The sequence below is a fragment of the Macrotis lagotis genome, chromosome 1 (genome assembly GCF_037893015.1).
Source record: "Macrotis lagotis isolate mMagLag1 chromosome 1, bilby.v1.9.chrom.fasta, whole genome shotgun sequence".
Classification (NCBI taxonomy): Eukaryota; Metazoa; Chordata; class Mammalia; order Peramelemorphia; family Peramelidae; genus Macrotis; species Macrotis lagotis.
Genome location: NC_133658.1, coordinates 98,982,972 through 99,007,705, shown reverse-complemented (window position 1 = coordinate 99,007,705; position 24,734 = coordinate 98,982,972). Strand labels below are relative to the sequence as shown.

Sequence of the window (24,734 nt, the reverse complement as noted above, 5' to 3'; positions counted from 1 at the left end):
CTTCGAGTGATGTTGGAATACCCCTTTCCTCTCTGTTGGGGGGGGGTCTATAGATACAAAATATGCCATACTCTTATTCATGTCAGTTTTTAACTTGTTTTTTGGTTGTGTAAGAGAGTATATACAATGGTTAAATGGTAAGAATAAAAACTAAAATACATTAATGAAAATTTAAAAAGTTAGTATCTATCTAGGAGCCAGTTGTCAGAAAAGATACACCAGAGCCCTGCAGAAGCACAAGATGTCTCCTGCCCCTTGAGAATGATAATCTAAGACCAAGATGTTCTGAATTTTTGGTAAGGCCCCCAAGTCACCTCAGATCAGTTCCTGTGAAGGTCATAGCACAGTTCCTGAAAAAAGGTCAGATCAAGAGAAATGTCCCAAATGGGAGTGGGAGAACATGGAGATGGAGATGATACTATCCTGTCTGCCTAACTTCTATGAGTGTCAGGAAGATTCAGGGGAATAATAAAGAGGAAGGCTCTCCCAGAAAGATGGTTTAAAAGGAGGAAGGAACCCTTCTGGGGACGAAGGAGGCCTTTCAAGTTTTGGCTTGGGGGTGGGGGGAGGATCATGTCTTCCCTGCAAAAAACCAACAAAATCTCAGCATACTTGGGGTAAGATTCTTCTGAGCTTCTTCATCTGTTTCTGATTGTGCTTAATTGAGTTCCCTTTGGAGAACTGCAAGGAATGGACAACTGTACTCAGGTCAGAGAGAGAACACAAAAGAAATCTTTGAAGTGAGGCCCTCTCACACAACAGCCACAACCAGCTCGGATGAACCTCAGTTGTGCTTGACATCAGCAACTTTGGACTCAGTGTGATGTCTGACTCTGAGGAGAGCCTGGGAAGACCCGGACGACTGATGGTCACCCTGAGGTGGGGGGATGTTTAGGGGAGCGAGCAATGAATGAATGAGCTGAGCAAACAGGTATTGGTCAAGTGCTTAGGTTATCTGTGGTTTCATTTCCCAGAGGGGCCAACTGAGGCACAGAGATATGCCTTGGTCCACAAAATTTCACTGATCATTTCAATAACAGAGTTGGAGTCTTCTATCCCCTTCCAGGCCTCTCCTCTCCAGCCTTTGTAGTGACTTAAAGTATATTTTCAATTTAATTCAACAAACATTTGCTAAAAACCTACTAGCTAGTTACTCTAGATGATGAAGTAGGTAGGACTTCTGAAGACCTGAACCACAGATACTTCCTAGCTGTGTGACAAGGCAAGTCACCCTCTACCTCTGTTTCCTCAACTGTAAAATGGGGATTATAATGGCACCTCCCTCCTAGGGTTGTTTGTGAAATCACATAAAATAATAATTGAGAAGTGCTTAGTAGAGATAAATACTTAATCTCTTTCTCTTCCCTGATATCTCTTCCCTGATATCAGCTGGGGTTTGGTGTACCTCTCTCATTTTAAGCAATTCAGTATCTAGCACTTCAAAATTACACAAATTCAGGAGAGGCAATAATTTATCAATGGCTCAGCTTTAGGCTTCCAGCAGCCTCCAAATAGAAGTCCATCTTCACTCTACTTGTCAGGAATCCTTCTGCTGCCCAGCAGTGGGGGTCACCCTTGTGCCCCCTAAGCTGGGCACTCTAGTGAGAAACGCTTGGAGCTCCTCAGAGAGCAGCAGCTTGGTTCCCTAATCTACCAATCATCTTAGTTTGGTTCTTGGATACATACTTGCACACCCATTTCTAGTTTGACTTTCCTCTTCATAGATTCTTTGGGCAGGGAGGAGGCAATGATGTTTTAAGGGAAATGTGGATAGAATTCAGAAAGAAAATAATTGTGAGAATGAATGAGGAGTTCTTAACTATTTGGGGTCATGAATCCCATTGATGATCTGAAACCTATGGACTTCTTCTTGGAAGAATATTTTTATTTTTATTTATTTATTTATTCATTCATTCATTCATTCATTTATTTTTAGGGGTTTTTTGCAAGGCAAATGGGGTTAAGTGGCTTGCCCAAGGCCACAGTCTGAGACCGGATTTGAACCCAGGTATTCCTGACTCCAAGGCTAGTGCTTTATCCACTACGCCACCTAGCCGCCCCTAAGAATATTTTTAAAAGTATAAAATCCAATATGTGGGTCAATTATATTGAAATATGCTATCAAAATCTCTTTAAAATCATGTTCACGTCTCCCAGATTAATATAGAAATATCCAAAAAGGAAGCATTTTCAAAGCACTGCCTAGAAGTGCTAGAAAAATGAGATATTATATTATAAGCAATATATTGTAAGTATGCAGTATTACAATATAGTAATTGACTGTATATTGTAAGTATATGTATATATGGTAAATATTATATACATATATAAATGTATATACATAGTAAGTATACATATAATATACATAATATATAATATATATATCCATATCTGTATCTATATCTATATCTATATATATACATATAGATATAGATATAGATATATATAGTAAATAAGCCCATAACCACTTGAGGGGGAGTTGTATTATACTCGTTATACCGACAAGACAACTGAAGCACAATGAGTTGAAGAGACTTGCTGTTGTGACGGCCCTGTCTTGGACCTGGCCGAGACCCAGGCCTCCTTTGCACGGGTCAAGCCCTTTTTTTGCTGCCATACACAGCAGGCCTGTGCAACATGAAGATTGAGGTCAGCAGGGTCACTTAGTTTCTTGGCTCCAGCTTTCCGATCATTTGACTTGGCTGTTCTGGCCTTCATATCATCTCTGTTTCCCATTTCCCATTTCCTTCCCCTGCCTCCCTTCCTTTTTCAGCCTGGGAGACTTTGAATTGGGGAAGGTGGGGCCCTAGAAAGTGAAACAACTGGCCCAACATCAAACATCAAGTTAGTGGCAGACCAGGAACCGAGCTACTCATCAAAGGGAGGTTTTAGTTTGGAGCCATAAAGGCTTAATAGAGAAGAGATATTCAACTTCTGAGAAATACCATTTCTCCACTGCCATTCTGAAATGACTTCCAGTCTTCAACCCTGTGCTTCTGCTAGTTTCTTCTTGGACTTCCTCGGGGCATTCTCAGTCCAGCAGAGCACTTTTACTGTTGGTGTGCTCTCCTGGGGCCTGTACAAGCCAGCCGTCTTCATGATCTTCAGGCTTCAAAATCATGTCCCACCATGGGTACCTGTCCTCCTCCACCAGCCCTTATTGTCAACTTCTTTTTTAAGCATGGGGACTGTCTCTTTTCCTTTTATCTGTACTCCCAGTCTGGCTCAGAGGAAGCCCTTAAATGTTTGCTGCCTTCCTTGGGACTCCAAGTAAAGATCCTTCCTCAAATACCTCCTCAGGGCCTGGCCAGCAAGGAACTCTAGGGCAAGCTAGAAGTCACAGCGCAGCTGGCCACAAGGGCTCAGGTCTAATTGGGAAGAAAGGAAGAAACAATGGTGATGTGTGAAAGAGTGCTACGACTTGGGAGTCTTAGCACTTTGGAAAGACCTGGGTTCAAATCCCACCTCCAACACTGTCTTTATGCCTTGGAGCAAGTTATCCAATTCCCCATCTATAAAATTGGGATAAAAGTACATTATCAGTTTTGTCCTAGGGTCATGTTAATTTGATGATGCTATATAAACATCAGCTGGTATGATGGGATTTATGCAGATCTGAGAGCATGGTAAAGAATTATTTACTGATTTGGTATAAAAAGAGATTATAGAAGATAACTTCTACTTAGGGACTAAGCTAAAAAGAATGAAATGTCAATCTGCAATAGGACTGAAGGAAGAAGAGAAAGTCTACTTAGGTGAAAGGATAGACTAAAAAAAGTGTTTCATGGGAGAGATCCTCAAGACTGGACTCACCACAAGCACCCTAAATACATAGGCAGGCCACAGGTGGACAGTCTTGTACTGGGGCCCACCAACCAAACTTAATCTTTTCTGTCCCATGCATCTCTCCATAGGACACAATCCCAGCTCCCAGGAAGGAGGGGTCAAGGCAATGACACTATGGAAAATCCAGGAGCATCTGTCCTTCATCTTTGTCCAGGGAAGCACTAAGTTATAGTGCAGAAGGAATCAACTTAAGAGTGGATGCTCAATAAATATTGTTGATGCACCATGAGAAGACAAAGTGGGACCAAGAAGGGGAGTCAACAAGATAAGGGATGCTGCCATTTTGTTCACATTCTTTCCAACTAGACTCCTGTATCCAGAACACTGGAGAAGTTCCATAAAGATTGATTGCAAGTAGTGGCCTTCCATGACCAAGCCAGTGGTCGTGTCTTTTCTCCAGAATGCCCTTTGGAACCTGTTTGCTCCTCTTGCTGACCCCTTCCCCAGCAACAGCTATGCAGCACAACCAAAGAATGCAGGTATCACTGTTTTCTGGAAAACCTCACCACTGGACAGAAATCTCCCCCAGCCCTCTAACCAGAGTTCCTCTTTCCCACATCTCAGCCTTCAGGCTTCCCTTCTCCTAATGTCGGTGGTGCAGGGTATTTCCTACACTTGTCTCATGCTGGTGAGACTGGCAACAGTAGGAACAAACACTAATATAGCCAAAGAGAATGTCTAACCATTGGGAATTAGCTTCTCAAGTCAAGACGCTGGGGCGGCTAGGTGGCGAAGTGGATAAAGCACCGGCCCTGGAGTCAGGAGTACCTGGGTTCAAATCGGGTCTCAGACACTTAAAAATTACCTAGCTGTGTGGCCCTGGGCAAGCCACTTATCACCATTTGCCTTGCAAAATCCTAAAAAAAAAAGTCAAGACGTCATTTTTGTCCTCATTCTTTTGGCTCAGAAATGGAAAGTTATGTTCAGAAATGAAGGGGTGGGGGGAGTGAAGCCTGGGCCTGGGATTTTACTGATCTAGGGAATTTTCAGATGTAGGAAACTCCCTCTGCCAAAACAGGTTCTTAACTATGGTTAACTATGAATTTTTTGTTTCAATAAAATGGGTTTCCTTGGCGATCCCATGTATTTTATGCATTTAAAAACATCTTTCTGAGAAAGGTCTCATTGGTTTCACCAGGCCAAGGGCCTCTCTTAGAAACACAAAGATTAAATCTCTTACCCAGAGTCCCAAAGAGAGTTTATGTCAGAGATAATACTTGAACACAGGCCTTCTTAGATCCAAGGCAGGCTCTCTATCCACTAAACTACAATACCTCTCAGGAAGTAAGAAAATGTTTGATGTGGAGGTACAGAAAGCAATATGCTCACAAATGAAGACAAAATATTAACTGAAAAAAAAGAATAAAAAACAAAAAGCCACAAGGATGCAGCAGCATCTAGTGGACAGAGTGCCTAGGTTCAAATCCTGCCTCTGACATTCAGGATTAGTTTTTTGGCCATGGGCAAGGATGTCATTTAAGCTCTCTATGCCTCAGTTTCCTCAGATGTAAAATGAGAATAATCTTCCTTCTGCTTCCCACCTCAGAGGATGCCTGGCAAGGCTTAAATAAGCTAATGTATATGAAAAAGCTTTGCAAACTAAAAAACACTGAATAAATGTCCCTTGCTTTGGGCACCCCAGCTCCAAGGCCTGAAAGCTCTACAGAACTTGGAGGGAGAAGGGACTCTCAATTCTCAAATGACAGATGTAGAGGGAGTGGAGGAGAAGAGAGGAAAGGGAAGCCAGAAAAGGTTGCCACCCACTCTCTCAGAGAAGAAAGCCAGTCTGGCCTGGTTCTCTGGGAGCCTGGGGGAGGGGAAGAGGAGCCGACGAAGGCCCAGGAGGAGGAAGCAGAGACCGCCCGTCTGCAGCCCTCGTCACCCAGCCAGCCTTTCTAGACCCTGGTGTCCAATTTTGGCAGTTCAATGAAAAAAGATTGCCAACCTTCTTTCTTTCCCCCAGCGAGAGAGAACTTCTCCCTCCCCCATGGCTCTGCCCTCCCACATCTCCCTAAAGCATTCATTTTCTGAAAGATGCTCCCCCGCCCATTGGCTGTCACCAGGCTGGAGTCCACGCCAGAGTGCCACGGCTGCCCCACTGTGGCAGTCAAGAGGAAGGACCAGGCCCAGGCAGCCCTTGTCCTTAGTCAAGTATACACTCTGGGGCAACTACCCTTGTACATTTGCATTTTCACTTCTAAGTCACTGACCACTTCTGAGATGGTGTGGACTAGAGGTTCAGTTCCTGGGGTACAAGGCTACAAAGCGGTAATTATTATGGGAATGTTGGACTGTTTGGGGGACTGTTACTAACTTGATAGGTAGAAGGTGGGGGGACACACTCATGGCATCTCTAAAATGAAAGGGACCAGCTAGATAAGGGCCTCTTAACCCGGGACCTATGGAGATTTCAAGGGGAGATAGTCATGAACTTGGACAAGAATATCAAAAGACCCCTTTATTTTCAGTAACTTCAAATGGATTTTGAGCATCTCTCATTATTTAAAGCATTCTTCTGCTAAGAAGGCCATCAATTTTACATCAGCCTTTTGCCAAAGGGTCCCTGACACCAAAAAAGGTGCAGAATCTCTGGACTCTAGAAATCCCCAAGAAGAAGGACCACTGGGATGGCCCCCCAGGACATATCCAAAGTCCTCAGCCCCCCAAAGCTTTGGGGGAAAACTAAAGGGCTATAGTGGGAAAGATAGAAAGTCTGGGACTCAAGTCACCCTTCTGCCAGGGGAGGTCAGAAGCAAGTCCAAGGCTCTGCTTTCCTCCCAGCCCCAGATCTCTCCCTTCTGGCCATTCTCTTTGGTGCTAGAGCATGGTGGGACTGGGCATCGGCAGCAATCTCTCCTCCTGCTCCCAGAGCTGCTCCCCTCCCCAGCTAGTCCAGGAGCTTGTCAAGGCCTGGGATGTATGCTCTTTGCTGGCCTCTTTGCCCACCAGGCCTGGGAACAGAGCATAGGAAATAACTGCTGCGCTCCTCCAACCTGAATGCTAACTAGGAGCCCGAGAATTCCACTAAGAGGAACTGACGCTGCAGAGGAGAGAAGGAGTGAAAGACTTGGTGCTTGTTTTTGGTTTTTGGAGCCTAGACGATCAAAGGAAGCTCCCGCCCCATGAACAGGGAGGCTTGGTCACAGTCACAGGAAGTGCACGGACCCGTTTCACAAGGGAGCTGAGTAATCACACTGAGTTTCTGGGAACGGTAGCTCACAGTCTTTGAACAAAGATTTCAGGAGGAGAAATTACTCAAGATAGCTTTGAAGATAAAGGATGATTTATTTCCATATCTCTTTTTTTTCTAGAAGAATTGATTATTATCCTAACTCAAAGGCTAAAATTCTCCAATTAACTGAGACAACTGAGGATCTTTACTAATGACTCCCCAGTGGGTTAACCCTCACTCATGCCCCCCCCCCCCCATCAATAGGATGCTAAGAGTACTGAAAGATGAACATTTTGCCTCCTGGCTCTAACATAACATGATCATTAACACTGGGGAGAGGAAGTAGTTCTCTTTCTTAAAGAGTGCTGCAAATTGGTGGTCCCCATGTTTTTCACCTAGGGGTCCATGAGGTTTTTTTTCATATTTTGACAACTATTTCAATATAATTTTTTTCAATCCTATGGACTTTATTTTAAACATTTAAACATTCTTCTGAGGAGGGGGTCCATAGGTTTCAGAATGCCCAAGAGGCCCACAACACCAAAAGGTCCAAGAATTCCAGGCCAGTGGCAGGCACAGTGGAAAGTAGTGGAGGTGCTGGAGAGATGCTAATCCAGAAAACCTGGGTTCAAGCCCTGGCTCGACACTTGGGAGCTTTATGTCCTGGATAAGTCACTTAACCGCAGGACCTTAGTCTCTTTCTGTGAAATATGGAGATAATATTTGTACTACTTCCCAAAAGAAATCTTAAAAGTGTTCAGTATGCACTATGGTGGCTGACGATAAATCCTTCCATTTATGTGGTGAACAACACTCAACAGGTGCTGAAACAACATTTCTCTTTTGATCCTGAGACATAGGGAAGAGGTGTCTGTCATTCACAGAAGCAGGAAACAGGACATCCCAAGAGTCAAAATAAAGTGACAGTCAGTCACAACTCACCCAGGACTCATAGACCTAAGGGGCTGAAGCCTCCCCCCTCCTCAAACTCCCCTCAAAGACACCCTAGAATATCTCACTACAGAATTATGGGGTACAAAGTGCAAAGGAAGTGCAAACCCACCAGCTGGTTGTGAATAAAGCATAAAAAAAGAGGAACTGGTCAGCCAGGACTCGTGAAGTCAGCAAGTAGAAAGGGCTGAGGCATTCTAGTAGATGGCCAAAGTAGCATCAGCAATGCTCCCCAACCATCCTCAGCTCATCCAGAGTAGGGGACGGGAGGGGGAGAGAAGAGGAGAGGGAGTGGTGCCTGAGCAATCAGGAAAGTGAAAAAGTCACAGGACCCTTCCCAGAGAGCCAGGTGTGGCTCTAGCCAACAGGACCCTTCCCAGAGAGCCAGGTGTGGCTCTAGCCAACAGGACCCTTCCCAGAGAGCCAGGTGTGGCTCTAGCCAACAGGACCCTTCCCAGAGAGCCAGGTGTGGCTCTAGCCAGCAGTCCCCACAGGCAACAGCCCACCTCTCTCCTCCCTAAAGGACCAAAGTCCTGGAAAAGGCTGTCTACAGAGGCCAGCCTCCACTTGCCTTGTGCTTACTCTCTTAACCCTCTCCAGTCTGGCTGCCAACCTCATCATCCTTCAGTGAAGTGGCTCTCCACAATGACTGATGATCTCTAACTAGCCAAGTCCAGGGACCTTTTCTCAATCCTTATCTGTCTTGGCTGCTTTGTAACCTTGAACACTGCTAGTCCTTCTTTCCCAATACTTTCTTCTCTTTAGGTTTTTCGGACCCCAGGCCCTCCTGGTCCTTCCCCCTACCTACATGCCCTGTGGCCACCCACCTGTCTCTGACCCTTGTCCAGGTGTCCCCCAGGGTTTGAGTCTGATTTCTCTTCTCTCTCCCTCTGCTCTTTCACCTGGTGATCTCATCGGCTCCCATGACCTCAATCATCATCTCTGTGCTGGTGATTCTCAGATCTACTCACCCAGCTCTAACCTCTTCAAACTCTTGCTAGACATCTCCTACCCTTCCCCTCTTCCTAATGTCCCTGTTCCTATAGAGGGGGGTCTCTATCTTTTCAGGCACTAGTGGATTCCTCTGTATCCTCAGGGTTTGTGTCCCAGTGGATGACTCATCTTTGCTTAAGAAGTGTTTATTCTTCAAATTGCTGTAAAGATTTTGTAAAAAAAATTCAAAATCTAGGCATCACTATACATTTCATAGACTGTTAACCATCTTGGAAACATTTAGATGATTTTTAAATGTCAGAATTCAAAGTCTGATGTGATACCATTTGTAGATTCTTCATAGCTATCATAATAGGAATTATGAGCATTTGGCTCACCCAATTTGAATAATTTTTTATATTCTTATTACTAAGATGAGTTAGCCTCATGCTCATGTGCCACAGTATGTGTGTTGTTCCATAACATGGAACAAAGATCCATGGACCCTTTTTTTTTTAGGTTTTTGCAAGGCAAACGGGGTTAAGTGGCTTGCCCAAGGCCACACAGCTAGGTAATTATTAAGTGTCTGAGACCGGATTTGAACCCAGGTACTTCTGACTCCAAGGCCGGTGCTTTATCCACTACGCCACCTAGCCACCCCCTCCATGGACCCTTTTTAAAAAAAGTGTTTAAAAATGGTCATTAAGTAGGTTCTTCAGTGTGTGTGGAATTTCATAAATTCCCCTTAATTAGAAGGAATTTATTTGCTTATTTTAAATTTGCATAATATTTTACCTTATCATTTACACATTGTTATAAATAGTATTTAAACTAATTTCTCTTTCCATTTGTGAGTTATATGTTATTCCCTAGATCTGAATTTTCACTTAAGATTCAGTTGCTAAGGATATTATTGAGGTTAAGTTTTATTCATAAATTTCATTTAATAAACAAGCAATGCCTTTGTGGATAAAACATCACAAATAGATAACTTCATGTAATGTACTGTACTGTAAGTTTCCTTGGTGCAGACTTAAAACTTCCTGTTTGTTGAAATCAACAGATTATGGATTGTTAAGTGCAAAAGTTCCAATAAAAAAAAGATGCAGTATTTTAACTGAATCTGAAAATGAAAAAGCTTCCTATGGGAGATCACTGTATTCTGTGGTAAATTGAATATTCATAATCTTTCCCTAAATTCTGATCAACTATAAAGTGAACATTTTGATGCAATAAAAAGTATATTTGCCTGTTTAAAAAGAAGTGTTTATTGACTGAGGGGAGGAGCTAGAAGGGACTTCACAAAGGTTCAATTCAGTCAAATTGGACTACCAACCATTCTGTGGATTCCATCCAAGCTATTCCTCTTGCCTGGAATGCATTTTGCCCTCATTTCATCATAAGATTGAGAGCTTGAAGGGCCCTCAGAGGTCATCTCATCCAAGCCCCTCTTTTAATGGCAAAAAATGCCCAACATCAAAAAGGACAAGGCAGAACCTAGACCCAGGTCCTCCAGAACCTTCCCTTTCCCACTGCCTCTCCTTATATCACTTAAGTCACTAAAACCCTTCTTGACCTCAGTTTACTCCTCTATCAAAAGCACAGAAACCAATCCATAGCCACCTCTCTACGGACAGGTGCTTGTGCTGCTGATAGGCAGACTTTTCAATTCAAGAGCTCTAACTGATTTTGGAAACTAGGAAGTGGGAGTTTGTTGTGGCTGGAAAAGCCCCTTCCCTCCCCCCCAACCAATTTTCAGTTGTTATAACTCAAATATAAGAAAAGTGGCCTTAACCCTCAGTCCCTGCACCAAAGCTGCTGCTTTACATGAGATAAGCACCATCACATGCTGATCACACCTGGAAAAGCTTGGCAGTCACCTGATCTCTAAGTATTAAAAATCCTGTGAGAGGGAAAAAAAGGAGGTCAAGAGCTCTCCAGCTAACAAAGGAAATAGAGATTTTTCTAGACTCCCTCCAAGGCCCCAAATGATGGACTCTGGCTTAGGAATGGGGCAAGTGAGCCTCTTATTACCTTTCTGGTTGCTAAGTATGTTGTTCCACTGCTCTGAGCCCAAATTTTCTCATTTTTAAAATGAGAATGTTGAACCAGATCAGGGACTCTTAACCTGTTTGTGTCAAGCATCCCTATGACACCCTTTCCTGAATCAATCCACAGATCTGTGGCTAAAACTCCTGGGTTAAACCATGCCTAAGGGCCTTTCTAACTCTATGGATTTGTTATCTGAATTATTATTTTTAAAACCTCATGTTTGTATAGAGCTTTACAAATTATTTGATCACTTGATCAATTTGGCAATCATTGAGAAAAGAAGTTCACACATTAAGGCTCAAGAACCAGCCTCAGAGAGGTGGAAAGATGCACACAGCTTGAAGCCTTCTGTTTCAAAGAGGCCATCTTCCATCAAGCTGAGCAGGCATGGTGGAAACTATAGAATCTCCACAATTCAAAGCAATCTCAGAGGGAATGAGGTGCTCTGCTCTCCCTGGCTCCCAGCTTCAAACCTCTAATGACAGGGATGCTCTTTTTCAGATCTCTGTACAGCTCTGACTGACATCCTTCTTTAGACAGAGCTTAAAAAGATTGGCCTCTTTGCATCATTCACGCCAATGCCCCTAATTACTCTCTGGAACAAACAAAACAAACTACTACTAACTTCTCTTAATCTGATCATTAAAGAGCTGAAAGGAACTTCATTTGCAGCTAGTACAAACCATTCCTGAAGGAGTTCCCACCATAAGATGGAATGGTCATCCAGCCTCTGGAGACCTCCAAGGAGAACCCACCACCTTTCCAAGCATCCTGATCCTCTTTCAGATACCTGCCCCCCTGATGTCAAGCTGAAATAGGCCTCCAGTGTGTCTTCCACCTATTATTGTTTCTGCTTGTTGCAGGACCTAATGGTCATTTTCCAAAGGTTCAAAGAAGTGAGCAGCTCTGGTGGGGTGGTGGGATACCAGGACTTGGCAACCAACTCCCTCCTGTCCCATCATCCATCTCTCAGAGTTGGGGTTCCATTCTATTCCAGTCCCACTCTCTCCCCAACTCTCAAGCCCCCAGTCACTAGCAGCCCATCAGACATTTCAAACTGGAGGTCTCAACATCTCAAACCAGAATGCATTACCTTCTCCTTCCCTATAACCTCACCCCTCTCCCAGATTCATCACCTTGGCATTTTCCTCACAGTCTCACCATTTTGACATTTCTACCTTCAAATCCTCTTGTCCTGACTCTCTCTCTCTCCAACATCCTAGCTACCATTCTAGTTCAGGCCCTCCTCACTTCTCAAGTGCCTCCTAATTGGCATCCTGCCTTATACCTCACCGGCACCAGTCCATTCTACACACTGCTACCAGAGGACCCTTATTAGCACAGGCCCCTCACCCCAACTCAGTCCACTCCAGGGGCTCTCTCTATTACCCTCTGTTTAGAGTTTAAAGCTTGGCCCCAACTTATCTTTCCAGCCTAATTTTGTCCTTCTCATACTTTGTGATCCTGTGAACCCTGCCCTCCCTTTATTCCTTTCACATAGAGCTCCATTTCTGAGATTCTTGCCTTTGCAATGGCCATCCCTATGGCTACAAAAGGTACTCCTTCACCTCCTCCTCAGAGGCTCTCTTAGTCTAAACATTACCTTTTTCTAAGGCATAGACCCCCCACCACCACCACCATGGGTGGGGAAGACTACAGATCCTTTTGAGATTGGTACTTTTTTTTTTAGGTTTTTGCAAGGCAAATGGGGTTAAGTGGCTTGCCCAAGGCCACACAGCCAGGTAATTATTAAGTGTCTGAGGCCAGATTTGAACCCAGGTACTCCTCCTGACTCCAAGGCCGGTGCTTTATCCACTACGCCACCTAGCCGCCCCGAGATTGGTACTTTTAAATGCCTAAGATAAAATACATAGGATTACAAGAGAAAATCAATTATGTTGAAAGATAATTCAATTTTTTTTAAAATAGAATTCACAGGGGGCAGCTAGCTAGTGCAATGGATAAAGCACTGGCCCTGGAGTCAGGAGGACCTGAGTTCAAATTCAACCTCAGACACTTAATTGCCTTAGCTGTGTGACCTTAGGCAAGTCACTTAACCCTATTGCCTTAAATTAAAAAAATAAATAAATATAGAATTCACAGATACCATACCTTTCTCCCAACCCTTGAAATCCTATCAGTGGTCCCCCACAAGATTTATGGCATCAGTTTAAGAACCTTTCCTGTTTATGATGCCTTACTTGATCTGCCATCACTGTGAATACCTTGGATCCAACTAGTCTGTATCTAATTCTCAATTTACTTATGCTAAATGTGCTGACAAAAGTTGTTGAGCTTTTCCCCTTTAGAAGTTAAGTTCTTTGAGAGTGGGGATCATTTCATTCTTTAAAAGAATGTTACTCAGAGGTCACTGGAAGGCCCAAGGGACAGGGTCAGGGTCTGGAGTCCAGAAGACTCAAGTTCAAATCTGACCTCAGTCACTTGCCCAGAGTTACACAACTGGTGTGTTCAGATGAACTGAACCTGCGTCTTCTGGACTTCAGGTCCGTGGCCTTAGGCCCTGTCTGCCTTAGTATCTTCAACACCACCACGCAGAGTTGCCGTAAGGACCAGATGAAACTACACAGGTAAAGTGGTTGCACAGTACCTGCCATGGTAGGCATTTAATGAAGGCTTATTTCCTTCCTTCTTTTGTGATTGTTTCCCTACCACTCAGCACAGAGCACAGAGAGGACAGCAGACACAGACAGACAGACAAAGAGGTGAGAAAGGAGAAGACAGTCTCCAGCCTCAGGCCCCCAGGCCCGGCTCATGCTGACCACCTACCCCTTCCGTAAGTTGGTCACATAGGCGTTCTGAAGGGCTGCTTCCAGGAAGTAGGTCAGCTCAAATTCGGGCACAATTTGGATGGTGCTTTTCCAGCCCCTTTGACTGATGCTATTTGTGGTCTAGAAGAAGCAGGGGAGAAAGAGAAAAAAGTTATGGTCACACACAAAGGATTACCAGGTGTCCACTCTGGGTCTCAAGGAGCAACAGTGCAGAGCACACGGGCAGGTCAAAGCCCCTTACCCATTGCCTTCTATGGAGTCACTGTAAGGAGCCTGGCTGAAATTCTCATTTTCAAAACCTTGTTAAACCCCACCTTCCCCGAGCCTGCTGGGCAGATCCTGTCTGTCTCTGGAAGTCTGTGACTCAGGGGCTGTTTCCTCTATCACCCCAGGGCAGCCCAGTCAGAGAAGGATCCCAGGGAGCTCTGGCCACAGAGTGATGCAGCCTGTCACCATGGCATGGGGCTCTCCCACGGGTCAGACGTAGCGCAGCATACAACTGAAAGGCAACATTTCAAGGGGGAAAGTCACTCTAAGGGTAATACAGTTGGTCACTTTGGGAAGAGCCAAGGTCCTCAAGGACCATCCCAGCATCTGAAGAAGTCAGAGCAGGGATGGCCCCAATGGATAACCAACCACACTGACTAAACCCATGCAGTCACATGGTCTGTATTCTACCATGGTTTAGTTATTTTGCTAAGCATTGCCCAACTATATTTTATTTGGGGGGGGGGGGGCTGTCTGACACTGCTAGTCTACAGAACCTTGCTCAGAATAATATTTTCAACTTCATAAAATCCAATACCAAGGAAACTAGTTATTCTGAAACATGGTTACCAAAATGTTTTAAAAAGACAAATAATCCCTGACTCAACTGTGCATGGGGCTCCTTTCACTTAATGTGTGAGGCAGCCTAGAGGACAGCCAAGAGTTGATCCCAAACCACTGACGGAAAGGCTCTCTGCTTCAGCCTGAGGGTGCAAGGTGGCCCCACAATCTAGCAGAGCACGGAAGAGGATTCATTACTTTCTCAGGGTTGGCCTCCTGACTTCCTGGGAGAGGAGGATTCTCTCTCATCTCATCTTCCTCTCTCTTCTCTATTTCCATCCTCCCACAACCTCCTCTCTTTCTGTCTTTCCATCCCCTTCCTGTGTCTGCCTTCCCTGCATATATATAACATGGGCAGCCAGGTGGTGCAGGGGATGGAGCACCAATCTAGGGTCCGAAAGACCTGAATTCAAATCCAACCTCAGACACTAGCTGTGTGACTTTGAACGAGTCACTTAATCCTTTTTGCCTCAATTTCCTCATCTATAAAATGGACTGGGTAAGAAAATGGCAAATCATTCCAGTATCTCTGCCAAGAAAACTTTAAATGGGGTCACAAAGAATTAGACACTACAGATGAGTGAACAACAACAAAAATATATAGTATGCATTTCCACACATATGAAGCTTACAAATTTCTGACTGTTCCCAAAAGATAAACACAAGCACAGTCAACCCTCCCAAATTAGCTTCCTAGCTCTGTCAACAAAGAAGTCCTCAACTGTCATTTTCAACAAATGACTTTCCATCCCTCTCCAGTATTTGAAGAGGTAGAAGGGCCTTTGGTTGGGGGTCAAGCCAAGAGCAACAGTGGACTCCCCTTACAGGGAAGGAGAAGAGAGGGACACAGGAAGAGAAGAGGGAGAAGAAGACAGTCTCCTCAACTTGACTGGTGAGAAGCAACAGAGCAGAGTGGACAGCGCAGAGGACAAGGTCAGTCCACATCCAAGACTTGATAAGTGTAACCTTCATTGCAAAATGAAGAGAATACCTCCAGTGTCTCCCTCAGCCCCTGACAAACTCTCAGTGTCATAGAAATGCTGGCCATGGGTGAGCAAGGGTTGTTTTATCTTTTGTACTTGTGGCTCCCCAAGTCCAAATGTGTGGCCCACAGAGGCACCAAAGAGATAGTTGACTGGCTGTTGGATGTCTCTGACTCCGCAGTGGCTTTAAATCTTGTAAGTTCAAGGATCACATTTTCTCCAAGAAGGTGTCCTCATTAAGCTTCATGGTTCACCGCCTCCCCCAATGCACCCTGGAAATTACCATGTTTTTATTCCTCTATTTATGTTAACTCCATAGGGAGCTATCCTATCTCAACCACCAAGACCTGTACTCCTGAGAAAGGAAAGAAGGGTCTACAAATGGGTCCAAGTAAAAGCACTAAACATCCTAGGGACAAGGGACCCATTCGACAGTTTGCCCTTGAGGGAAGTGGCTCTAAGACTCTTCCCTTGCAGTTTCCCACTCTACAGTGACAAGGTGGATGGTCCAGAGGAGTCAAAGAGGGACAGAAGGGAGGGTAGCATTCCACTGTCATCTCACCTTTTCCAGCTCTTGTAGAAACACCTGAGCAATCCAGGATGCCCTTTCAAAACAGGAGATGGCTTCTTCTTCCCTCTCACAGAGTCGGGCTTGGCTGGCGATGGAGTTGGGCAAGCGTTCCAGGGACAGGCCTGCAAGAAGAGGAGTAGCAGCATAGTGACTCATGTCCTGGGTTGGTCCAGCACTCATTCCACTTGGCATTTCCTCCTGGACTCTAAGGTACTGTGGTGTGGGGGCCAGGGGTGGGCATATCTTGGAGATCAAGCACAACTCTGGCCCCGGCACAGGAGGGCTGCAGAGAGTCATCAGTCAGTCTGCCAAGCAAGGTGCAAGTGCTGAGGACACAAAGAAAAGCCAGTCCCTGCCTCCAGGAGCTCCCAGCCGGATGGAAGGGCCAACATGCAACAATCAAGGACGAGACTGAAAAGTTAAGTAGCAGTAGAGGGAAGGCACTAGAACTACTGGAGAATCAGGGAAGGCTGCCTGCAGGCGTATGGCTCTAGCTAAAAGCCGAGAGGCAGAGGGGAGGAGGAGGGGAGCCAGGGAAAGTGCCTGAATAGAGAGGGCAACCCCAAGGAAACCATGGCCAATTGTAAGAAAAAGACTGGAAAGGCAGCAGGGGATGAGGTCAAAAAAAGGCTCTCAAGGTCAAGCACAAGGTCAGACATTTGATCCTGGAGGGGACAGCCGACTGAGTTGGTGGGGTTGGTCAGACCGATGCTACCAGGGAATGGCCTTGAAAGTTGAGCGGAGGATGCCTGGGAGAGCGTGGAGGCATGAAGACTGACCAGCAGGGTGCTGCATGTCCTGGAAGAAGATCCAGTGCTAGACGGCAGCATCATAACAAAGAAGTGAGAGTGAGGAAAGGGTCACAGGCCAAAGCCTTCCAATAGTCCAAGCTGGGAAGAAGGCTTAAATCAAAGATGTTAAGAACAGGAAACACCTGGTATTGACCTGGGGCTCAAGTCAATTCAAGCACACATTCACCCACATAAACAAGGGGTGCTGGGGCCTGCTCAAGCTCACAGCTTAAATTTTCAGTAGGAAGAGTAGAAATCAGCTAACCAAGACCTGAATTACTATTTTGTTGATTGCCAAGACTTTAAGTGACAGAGAAAAGATTAATAATGCTGCTTCAATTTAAAAGTATGTCATGCCTTCATTGGGGGGAGGGGGGAAGAGTCGTGTGTTAACCAGCAACCACTTATAAGTCTTTCTTTTTATCAAATAAAAATATTTCAATGAGGAACAAGGAACAATAAAGAGCTCAAAAGGATTGCAGAGCCAATTTAGCCCAACCCCCTTCTTAAACAGAGGAAGAAACTGAGTCCCAGAGAAGCTGAAAGCCTTGCTCCCCTGGGGCCTTGAGCCAATGCTCAAGCCGGAGATTGAAGCCCAACCCCTGATGCCAGGGCTAGGGCTCTTCTCAACTGAATCCCTGTTAGCACAAGAGCTAAGCCCCAAGGAACAGCAGTGTGAGGAGGGGGCAAAATGAACCATTATTTAAAAAATAGCAGCACCTCTCTAGAGTTATCTGTTAATGAAATGTTTCCTATTTTAATTCCACAAGGGGAACCCTTGCAGAAGTCCTCGTGTGCAGAAAAGGCTTCCACCTCTGGGCCTCTCCAGCATAGCCAACACCCATACCTACTTCACTTTTATCTAGAGCGTGGGGCTCCAGGGCGGGGGGGGGGGGGGGGGGGGGGGCTGTCCAAAGGAGGGTCACGGCAGACCATCAGGGCTCAGAGTCACGGCAGACCTAGGACACCAGGCTGAAAGAACTAGACAAAAGAAGATTCAAGATCAAGAGGACATGACCGGACTGTTACCCCCGAGTATCTGTGGGGCTGTCATGTCGAGGAGGACCCAGAGAGCGGGACCACCATGACAGCTTCCTGACCATCAACGCTCCCTCAGAGAGGAGTGCTCTACTGCAGTGTGGTGGGGTTTCCTCTTCTGGGAGGCCTTTGAGCAGAGATAGGCCATTGCTTTCGTGGTCACTGAGGTCTACAGCAATGCAAGCTGTGATGCTGCTTGTCAAGCCCAGCTGACCTAGGTCCCTACAGCGAGGATTCACTGCCATCCTGCTTTGGGGGATGGCCATTCGAAGCTCTGCCGACGCCTTTCTCCGGGACCAGGCAGCCACACACTAGCTAATAAGTAGCCAGCAGTTTAGAGAGTCCTTGAAGGATTTCAAAGTATTTTACATGTATTCAAAATATTATATATTTAAACCTTACATCCACCCCAGTTGTTAGAACTCCCCTTTTAGAGATGAAGAAACTGAGGCTGACAGAAGTAAAGCAATTTTCTCACGTAAGATCCAGACTCCAAGTCTGAGGCACTATCTACTTGCCCACCTATCTGGCCTCTGGACTGAGAACAGTCAACAGAACTAGTCACAGCTCCACTATTCTGTGACCTTGGATAAATGAGAAGCCTGCTGAACCTCAATTTACTCATCTGTCAAATACTAATATCTGCCCTCTTTCCCTTAAAGGGTCATGAAGATACGTCATATATCAAAAAAGTTTGAGGAAAATAAAGTACCGATCCCAAGGGGTCATGGTATTAGATTTGAATTCCTGGACTGCAATTCAAAGAAGGCAGAGCTGGTAATCCCCCATTTGCTAATGTGGGCTTCAGGGCAAGGGCTGAGACACTTCCAACAGGGAGGGGACAGATGAGAAGCCCAGAGGGCAATGGAGCAAGGTGGCAACACTGGGCCAAGGTCTACTTGGAAGGAAGTTTGCAAGAGGGCCCTGGGATGTGTCCCTGGAACCATCAGGCAAAGTCTTTATCAATGACTTGGATAAAGATAGAGATAAAATAGCATGCTGCATTATCTACTTATAGATGACCCAAAGCTGGGAGGGAGTGCTAACAAATTGAGAGGAGACAGGACAGATCTTAGCAGGATAAAGCATTAGATTGAATTTGGCAGAATTCTGGATAAAGAAATGCATGGTCTTACAACTGGGGTTCAAAAATTTGACCATAAAAGTACAAAACAAAGGAGCCATGAGTACATAGATAAACTGAAAAAGATTTGTGAAATTTAGCAGACTGCAGTCAACAATGTGATGCAGTGGAAAATGGACTGGATTTGTGGTCCTAAGACCCAAGTTTGAATGCAGACTCCCTTGGGCAAATTAGTGAATTTATCAAGGCTTTCAAGTTACTCATCTACAAAACTGAACTAAACTCAAATCCAACAGCAGCCAAGGAAAAAACCCCTACTGAGAGATATAACATCCAGAACAAGGAGGGCTGGCACCCCACTGTACTCTGCCCAGGCCACACATTCACCTCTGGGCAGCACATTTGAGAAAGGCTATTATGGATAAACTAGAAATCATCCCGAAATGAGCAAAATGGGAAGGGACCATAAGAACATGCCCTAGGAGGATCATCAAAGAATGCTTGTGGCCAGGAGCCAGAAAGATTTAAGGAGGGGAGAAAACATACCAGGCACCCTCAAATATCTGAAGGGCTGTCAAGCAGAAGGGCTACACTCGCCCAAATTCACAGAGAGGGTCAAAGGATAGATGTAAGAGATATACACCCCAACAAGATTGAGGAAAAGGATCCATATGTATAAAAATACAGTGGATATTTCTACAGTAGGAAAGAACTGAGAATTAAGGGGAGTCCAATTAATTGAGGGAATGGTGGAACAAATTATGTATATGAACATGATGGAATTTTAATGCCCCATGATATATGATGAAAGTGAAATCTGGAAGATTTGCATGAACTGGTAAAAGAATGGGGTGAGCAAAACCAGGAGAACAATTTATATAATAGTAACAATATCATGAAAACAATAAAAATTTAAAGACAAAAACTGATAAATGTAATGAGCAACTATGATACCAGAGGACCTATAAAGAAAAATGCTACTCACCTAATAGAGGGCTACCCAGCAAACAAAAAGACATATTTTTTTGGACATGACCCTTGTGGGAATTCATTTTGTATGATTATATGTTAAGTGTTACAAGGGTTTTTCTTTTTTTTAAAAGTGGTGGTGGGAGAGGAAAAACAATTGTTAATTTAAAAAAAATTTACTAATAAAAAAGGCTCTCATTCACTAGGTCTTCAAGGTGAAAGCTGAATGGCCACTTGTTTAAGAAGTGGTAGAAGAGATTCTCCTGTAAATAGTTAAGTTGGACCAGGCCTCGGAAGTCACTTCTAATTCAAAATCTAAGAAGACAAAAGCCTAACAGAAAAAATCCAACTACTTGACTCAATAACTATCAATAAGCCTCTTGTCAAATAAGTTATTATCAGGATATTAAAAATAGAAGAGAGAAAGAAAAAAATCTATTTAGTCTAGTGGGAAGGGAAGAGACAAATCAAAAAAAGGGCAGGCAAACTTTCTATCCAGATCCAAAGAGAGGAAGGAGGGAAAGGGGATACTGACTCCCTATTACTGTTGGTCTTCTTTCCTCCTGGTTCCTGCTGGAAAAAGCCACAGAAATGCAGCCACACCTCCGGGCTGGGCTGTAGAGCTGCCTCAGAAACCTGACTCGAGAGGGTAGGAGATGACAGGAGATGGCAGGAAATGAAGCCACAGATGTCTAGGGGCGCCCTGCCCAAACCCAAGAAGAACTGGGCTCTGCCGGGGTCTTTTCTGGTTTGGGTTTGAAAAACAGGACTTCATTTTTATGGTACACAGAAGACCTTTACTAGCCATCTACTCCTTTGATTTTTCTGGTTCAGTGCCCAAGGCTTGAGCATCGCTTAGGAGGCTGATGCCAAGCATGAGAATGACCATACTGAAGATGCTCAGGTCTGGCTTCCCTGACACTGCCCATCACCTCCTTTAGTGTCTCCTCTGCTGAGCCACCAACCCAAGAGAGAAATCCATGATAAACTAACTTGGGCTGAGGAGTTAACAGGCTGAATACATTACCCCCCACTTTGCCCCAAGTCTACCCTCCTACCCTAGAGAGATTCTGCATTTAAAGAGAGGAGGCTACCGACGAAGATGTTTAATCCAAAGGACTACTGACAGAATTTCAAGCACTAGCAATATATAGAAGAAGCCTTAGAAAACTTCAAGCCCCAACTCTCTCTTTTTTTTCAGATGAGGAAACTGAAGCCTAGAAAAGACTCCTGCACGTTCTCCCTCCTGGGCCCCTCTGGCACTGGCTTGTCCTGGGTTTCTCTGACTTTAAGCCAGCCCCATGCAGGAGGGCAGAAGGCTAGGGCTGCCAGGAAATGCCAGGTACCATCATTAGTTTCCCAAGAGCAAAAGGGGGCCTGGGCAGCAAGAGCCAGACCCTTTTCCTCCGGAGGCGTCGCAGGCAGACTGGGGAATTTACTTGCTTTTTTAATGAACTTGGCACCTTCTATTTGGGGCCTTGCTGACCCTGGCACAGTCTGAGACTGAACCATGGGGCAGTTATAATTTCTTTCCTTTATTTTTCCCCCCTTTAAAAATGAATCATCTAAGCACAGATGGCCTCTTTTCTAAGCAGCCCCACCCAGGAGGCCTCGCGCTCTGCCGCCCCGAGCCTGGGCCGCTGTGGGACCTTCAGCCACAGAAAGTTAGGAGGGGCCCCAGGGGAGCATCCACAACACTCCCCTGCCCCCCGCTGCCTCAGACCAAGCCCAGGCTGTGCTGTTCAGGGCTGAGACTCAAGAGGGGAAACAGAAATGCACACAGGAAGGAGGCTGTTTCCTATTGCTGCGGGCTAAGCAGGGGAATGAAGAAAGTCTCCCCGTCAGAGCCAAGCCAAGGAGAATGAGGGAATGAAGGAAGGAAAAGACACCTGCCTTGTGACAAGCTGGGCTAAAAAAAGAGGGAGGCGATTCTTCCATCTCCCCATTTTCCTCCACATCCGTGTACCCCCCCACTCCTATGGCTACCACCCTGGTTCAAGTCCCCCTCTTGACACACAAATGGAAGCCAAGGGGGGTTCTGAGAGTCAGAGGTGAGGAGGAGGGCTGCGGCTAGTTTTTACAAGACTTTGTAATTTTTTAAATTCAGCTCCTAGGGACAGAGTGGATTGAGAGCTGGGCCTGGAGTCAGAAGATCTGAGTTCAAATCCTGATTTGGACCCTTACTGCTGTGTGTCCCTGGACAAGCCATGCAGCCTCTGCCCCAGCGATCAAATGGGAACCGTCACCGCTCCCAAGAGCCCCTATTCTTCCACTACTCAGCTGCCAAGAGAGCCTCCTAAAGCACAAGCTCTTGGCCGCTCAGCCGGCCAGTCCTGTTCTTAATGGACACTGAGCTCTGGCTAACCTGGACTGCTAATCTTCTTCAAATGCTCCAACATGGGCTTATCTGGTTCTGTTATCCCCCTCCTCTCCCTGGGTACGGACCGAGAGCCGGGCCCAATTTCTGCTCTACAGAATTTCATCCTTATTGCTCAGCAGCTGTCAGACAGGATATTGCCAAAGGCCTCTGCAGTCCTGCCCTCACCATCCAACAACAGGGGCTATTGTGCTGGTCAGTTATGGTAAAGTCCTAACATGGAAACTCCCTGTCCATTTGTGGTCTTAAAATTGTCTGGAGGACTGAAGGGAGGGACTTGCCCAAGATCAGGTGTCCGTTATTTGTCGAGGTAGGTCCTGAGCCCAGGTCTTCCTGGCTGGGGCCTGTCTCCTCCTTTTAGAAATGAAGTGCAGGGGTGGCTAGGTGGCGCAGTGGATACAGCACTGCCCTAGAGTCAGGAGTACCTAAGTTCAAATCCAGTCTCAGACACTTAATAATTACCTAGCTGTGTGGCCTTGGGCAAGCCACTTAACCCATTTGCCTTGCAAAAATCCTAAAAACAAAACAAACAAAAAAAAAAACCAGAAATGAAGTCCAATACTCAGATTTTAAAGACCAGGAAAGAACCCTACCAAAAGGCTCAGCCAGGAATGCAGACAAGCCAAGAAAGAAGTATCAGCTGGTGTGGAGGACCACAGGCTCTGAGCTTGGAGGAGGAGAGGAGAGAAGGCATTCCAGGTGAGGGGGATGGTGTGTCTGGTCAAGCACATCTTCCTAAACCAAGAGATGGAACACCACCAAAGCTCCAAAGTGAGCTCCTCCAAAGCCTACAGGTCCAAGAAGCCCAGAATTTCAGCTGTAACACAACCAAATACTGGTCTCTCTTATTAATGCTCTCCCCCTCCGACTTTTTGGATTTCTTTCAGCTAAGGGGAGTTAAAACACACAGATATAATATCTATTTCTATACATGATACATATATACATCTACACATGTATGCATACATCTATACACACATCCCTATCTATGTATGTATGTTGTGTATGTTCCAGAAAAGCCTACCACCTCTCTGGCTGGGGACTGGATATGAGCAGGGGTCCTTACTCTGAAGTCTATGGACTTATGTTTATATTATTTTGATATCTACATTTCGATCTAAGTAGTTTCTTTTGTACAACTCTGTATTTTATTTAATGAATTTACAGACAGGAGGGATTTAGCAGGAATGCATGAAATCAACCAAGTGAAGAAGCCCGGCCCAGGGGGTCTAAGTCTCCTTCCAGTTGAGGAGGTGTTAATTCTCATGGTTTCCAAGATTCCCAGCAACCTACAACTCCAATAGCTGGAGACTAAGGGGAGAGTGTTTCTATCATTCAAATAGAGCATGATCCCCTAAAAAAGCTCTTTGACAGAGGCCCCAAAAGTCGGAGAAAGGCCTGCTGATTGAGAAAGTGTCAGTAACTAGCTCTGAGACCATGAACAAGAAATCTGACCAGTCTCAACCTTCATCTCTTCTGGATAGTAGGGACAATAATCCTTACATTACCTACTTCCATAGGCTCTTAGAATCATCAATTCAGGGCTTGGAAGGATCTTTAGAAGTCATGAAGTCCAACCCCCCTCCATTTTACAGATAAAGAAACTGAGGCAAGAGTTAAAGGAGATGCCCCACATTATACATACATTACATGTCCAAAGGGGGATATAGCCCGGATCTTCCTGACTCCACTGTTTTTGGCTGTTGTGAAGAAAGTGAATAACGCCATTAGGTGCTAAAACAGTGAGCTCTCTCTCTCCCCCTTGTCTGAACTTCTACTGCTCTAAATAGTCTGTACCCTAAACCTCTGAAATAGGATTAAAACTTTTCAAGAAAAAAAATTTACTTTTGAGTTGTTTCATAGGCAATTCTTGCCTCTTTGACCAGACTACAAGTTCCTCAGGTCAGAAGTCCACATTTTCCCATAACTACCCCAGCATCCTGACTCAAGGATAGGGAGACATAAGGGTGGAAGTCAGTGAAGATTTCCTGAATGAGTGGCTAAATAATCATGATGTGTGGTTGTTGTTGTTGCTGGGTTGACCCTTTGGATTATGGGGTTTTCGTGGCAAGGATATTGGAGTGCTTTGTCATTTCTCCAGTGGATCAAGACAAACATGGCATAACTGATTTGCTGAGGGTCACACAGCCAGTGTCTGTGGCTATAGTGTTTGTGGCTACATGTGAACTCAGGTCTCCACGTCCAGAGCTCTATCCACTGAGTCACTTAGCTGCCATCTTATCATACAAATATACCACCCCTATTGACATCAAACCATCCCCACCCACCATGTAAAAATTACTGTCCCCCTCCCCGAAAGTTCTCCATTTTTATTTATTGGCCACATTAG

General features: G+C 45.2%; 1 protein-coding gene across 4 annotated transcripts in view; it reads right to left on the bottom strand.

The window, feature by feature from the left end:
- TTC7A (tetratricopeptide repeat domain 7A) overlaps nucleotides 1–24,734 on the bottom strand; it is a 182,143-nt gene that overhangs the window by 119,389 nt on the left and 38,020 nt on the right. For all 4 annotated transcript variants that reach the window (XR_012472232.1, XM_074205337.1, XM_074205346.1 and 1 more), the window contains exons 4-5: nucleotides 16,117–16,247; nucleotides 13,742–13,863 (exon numbers count right to left, since the gene is read on the bottom strand). Coding sequence is in view for 3 of the 4 variants with exons in the window: in XM_074205337.1 (XP_074061438.1) it covers nucleotides 13,742–13,863; nucleotides 16,117–16,247 (253 nt within the window). In the remaining variant the exon portion in view is untranslated. The remainder of the gene's footprint in view (nucleotides 1–13,741; nucleotides 13,864–16,116; nucleotides 16,248–24,734) is intronic.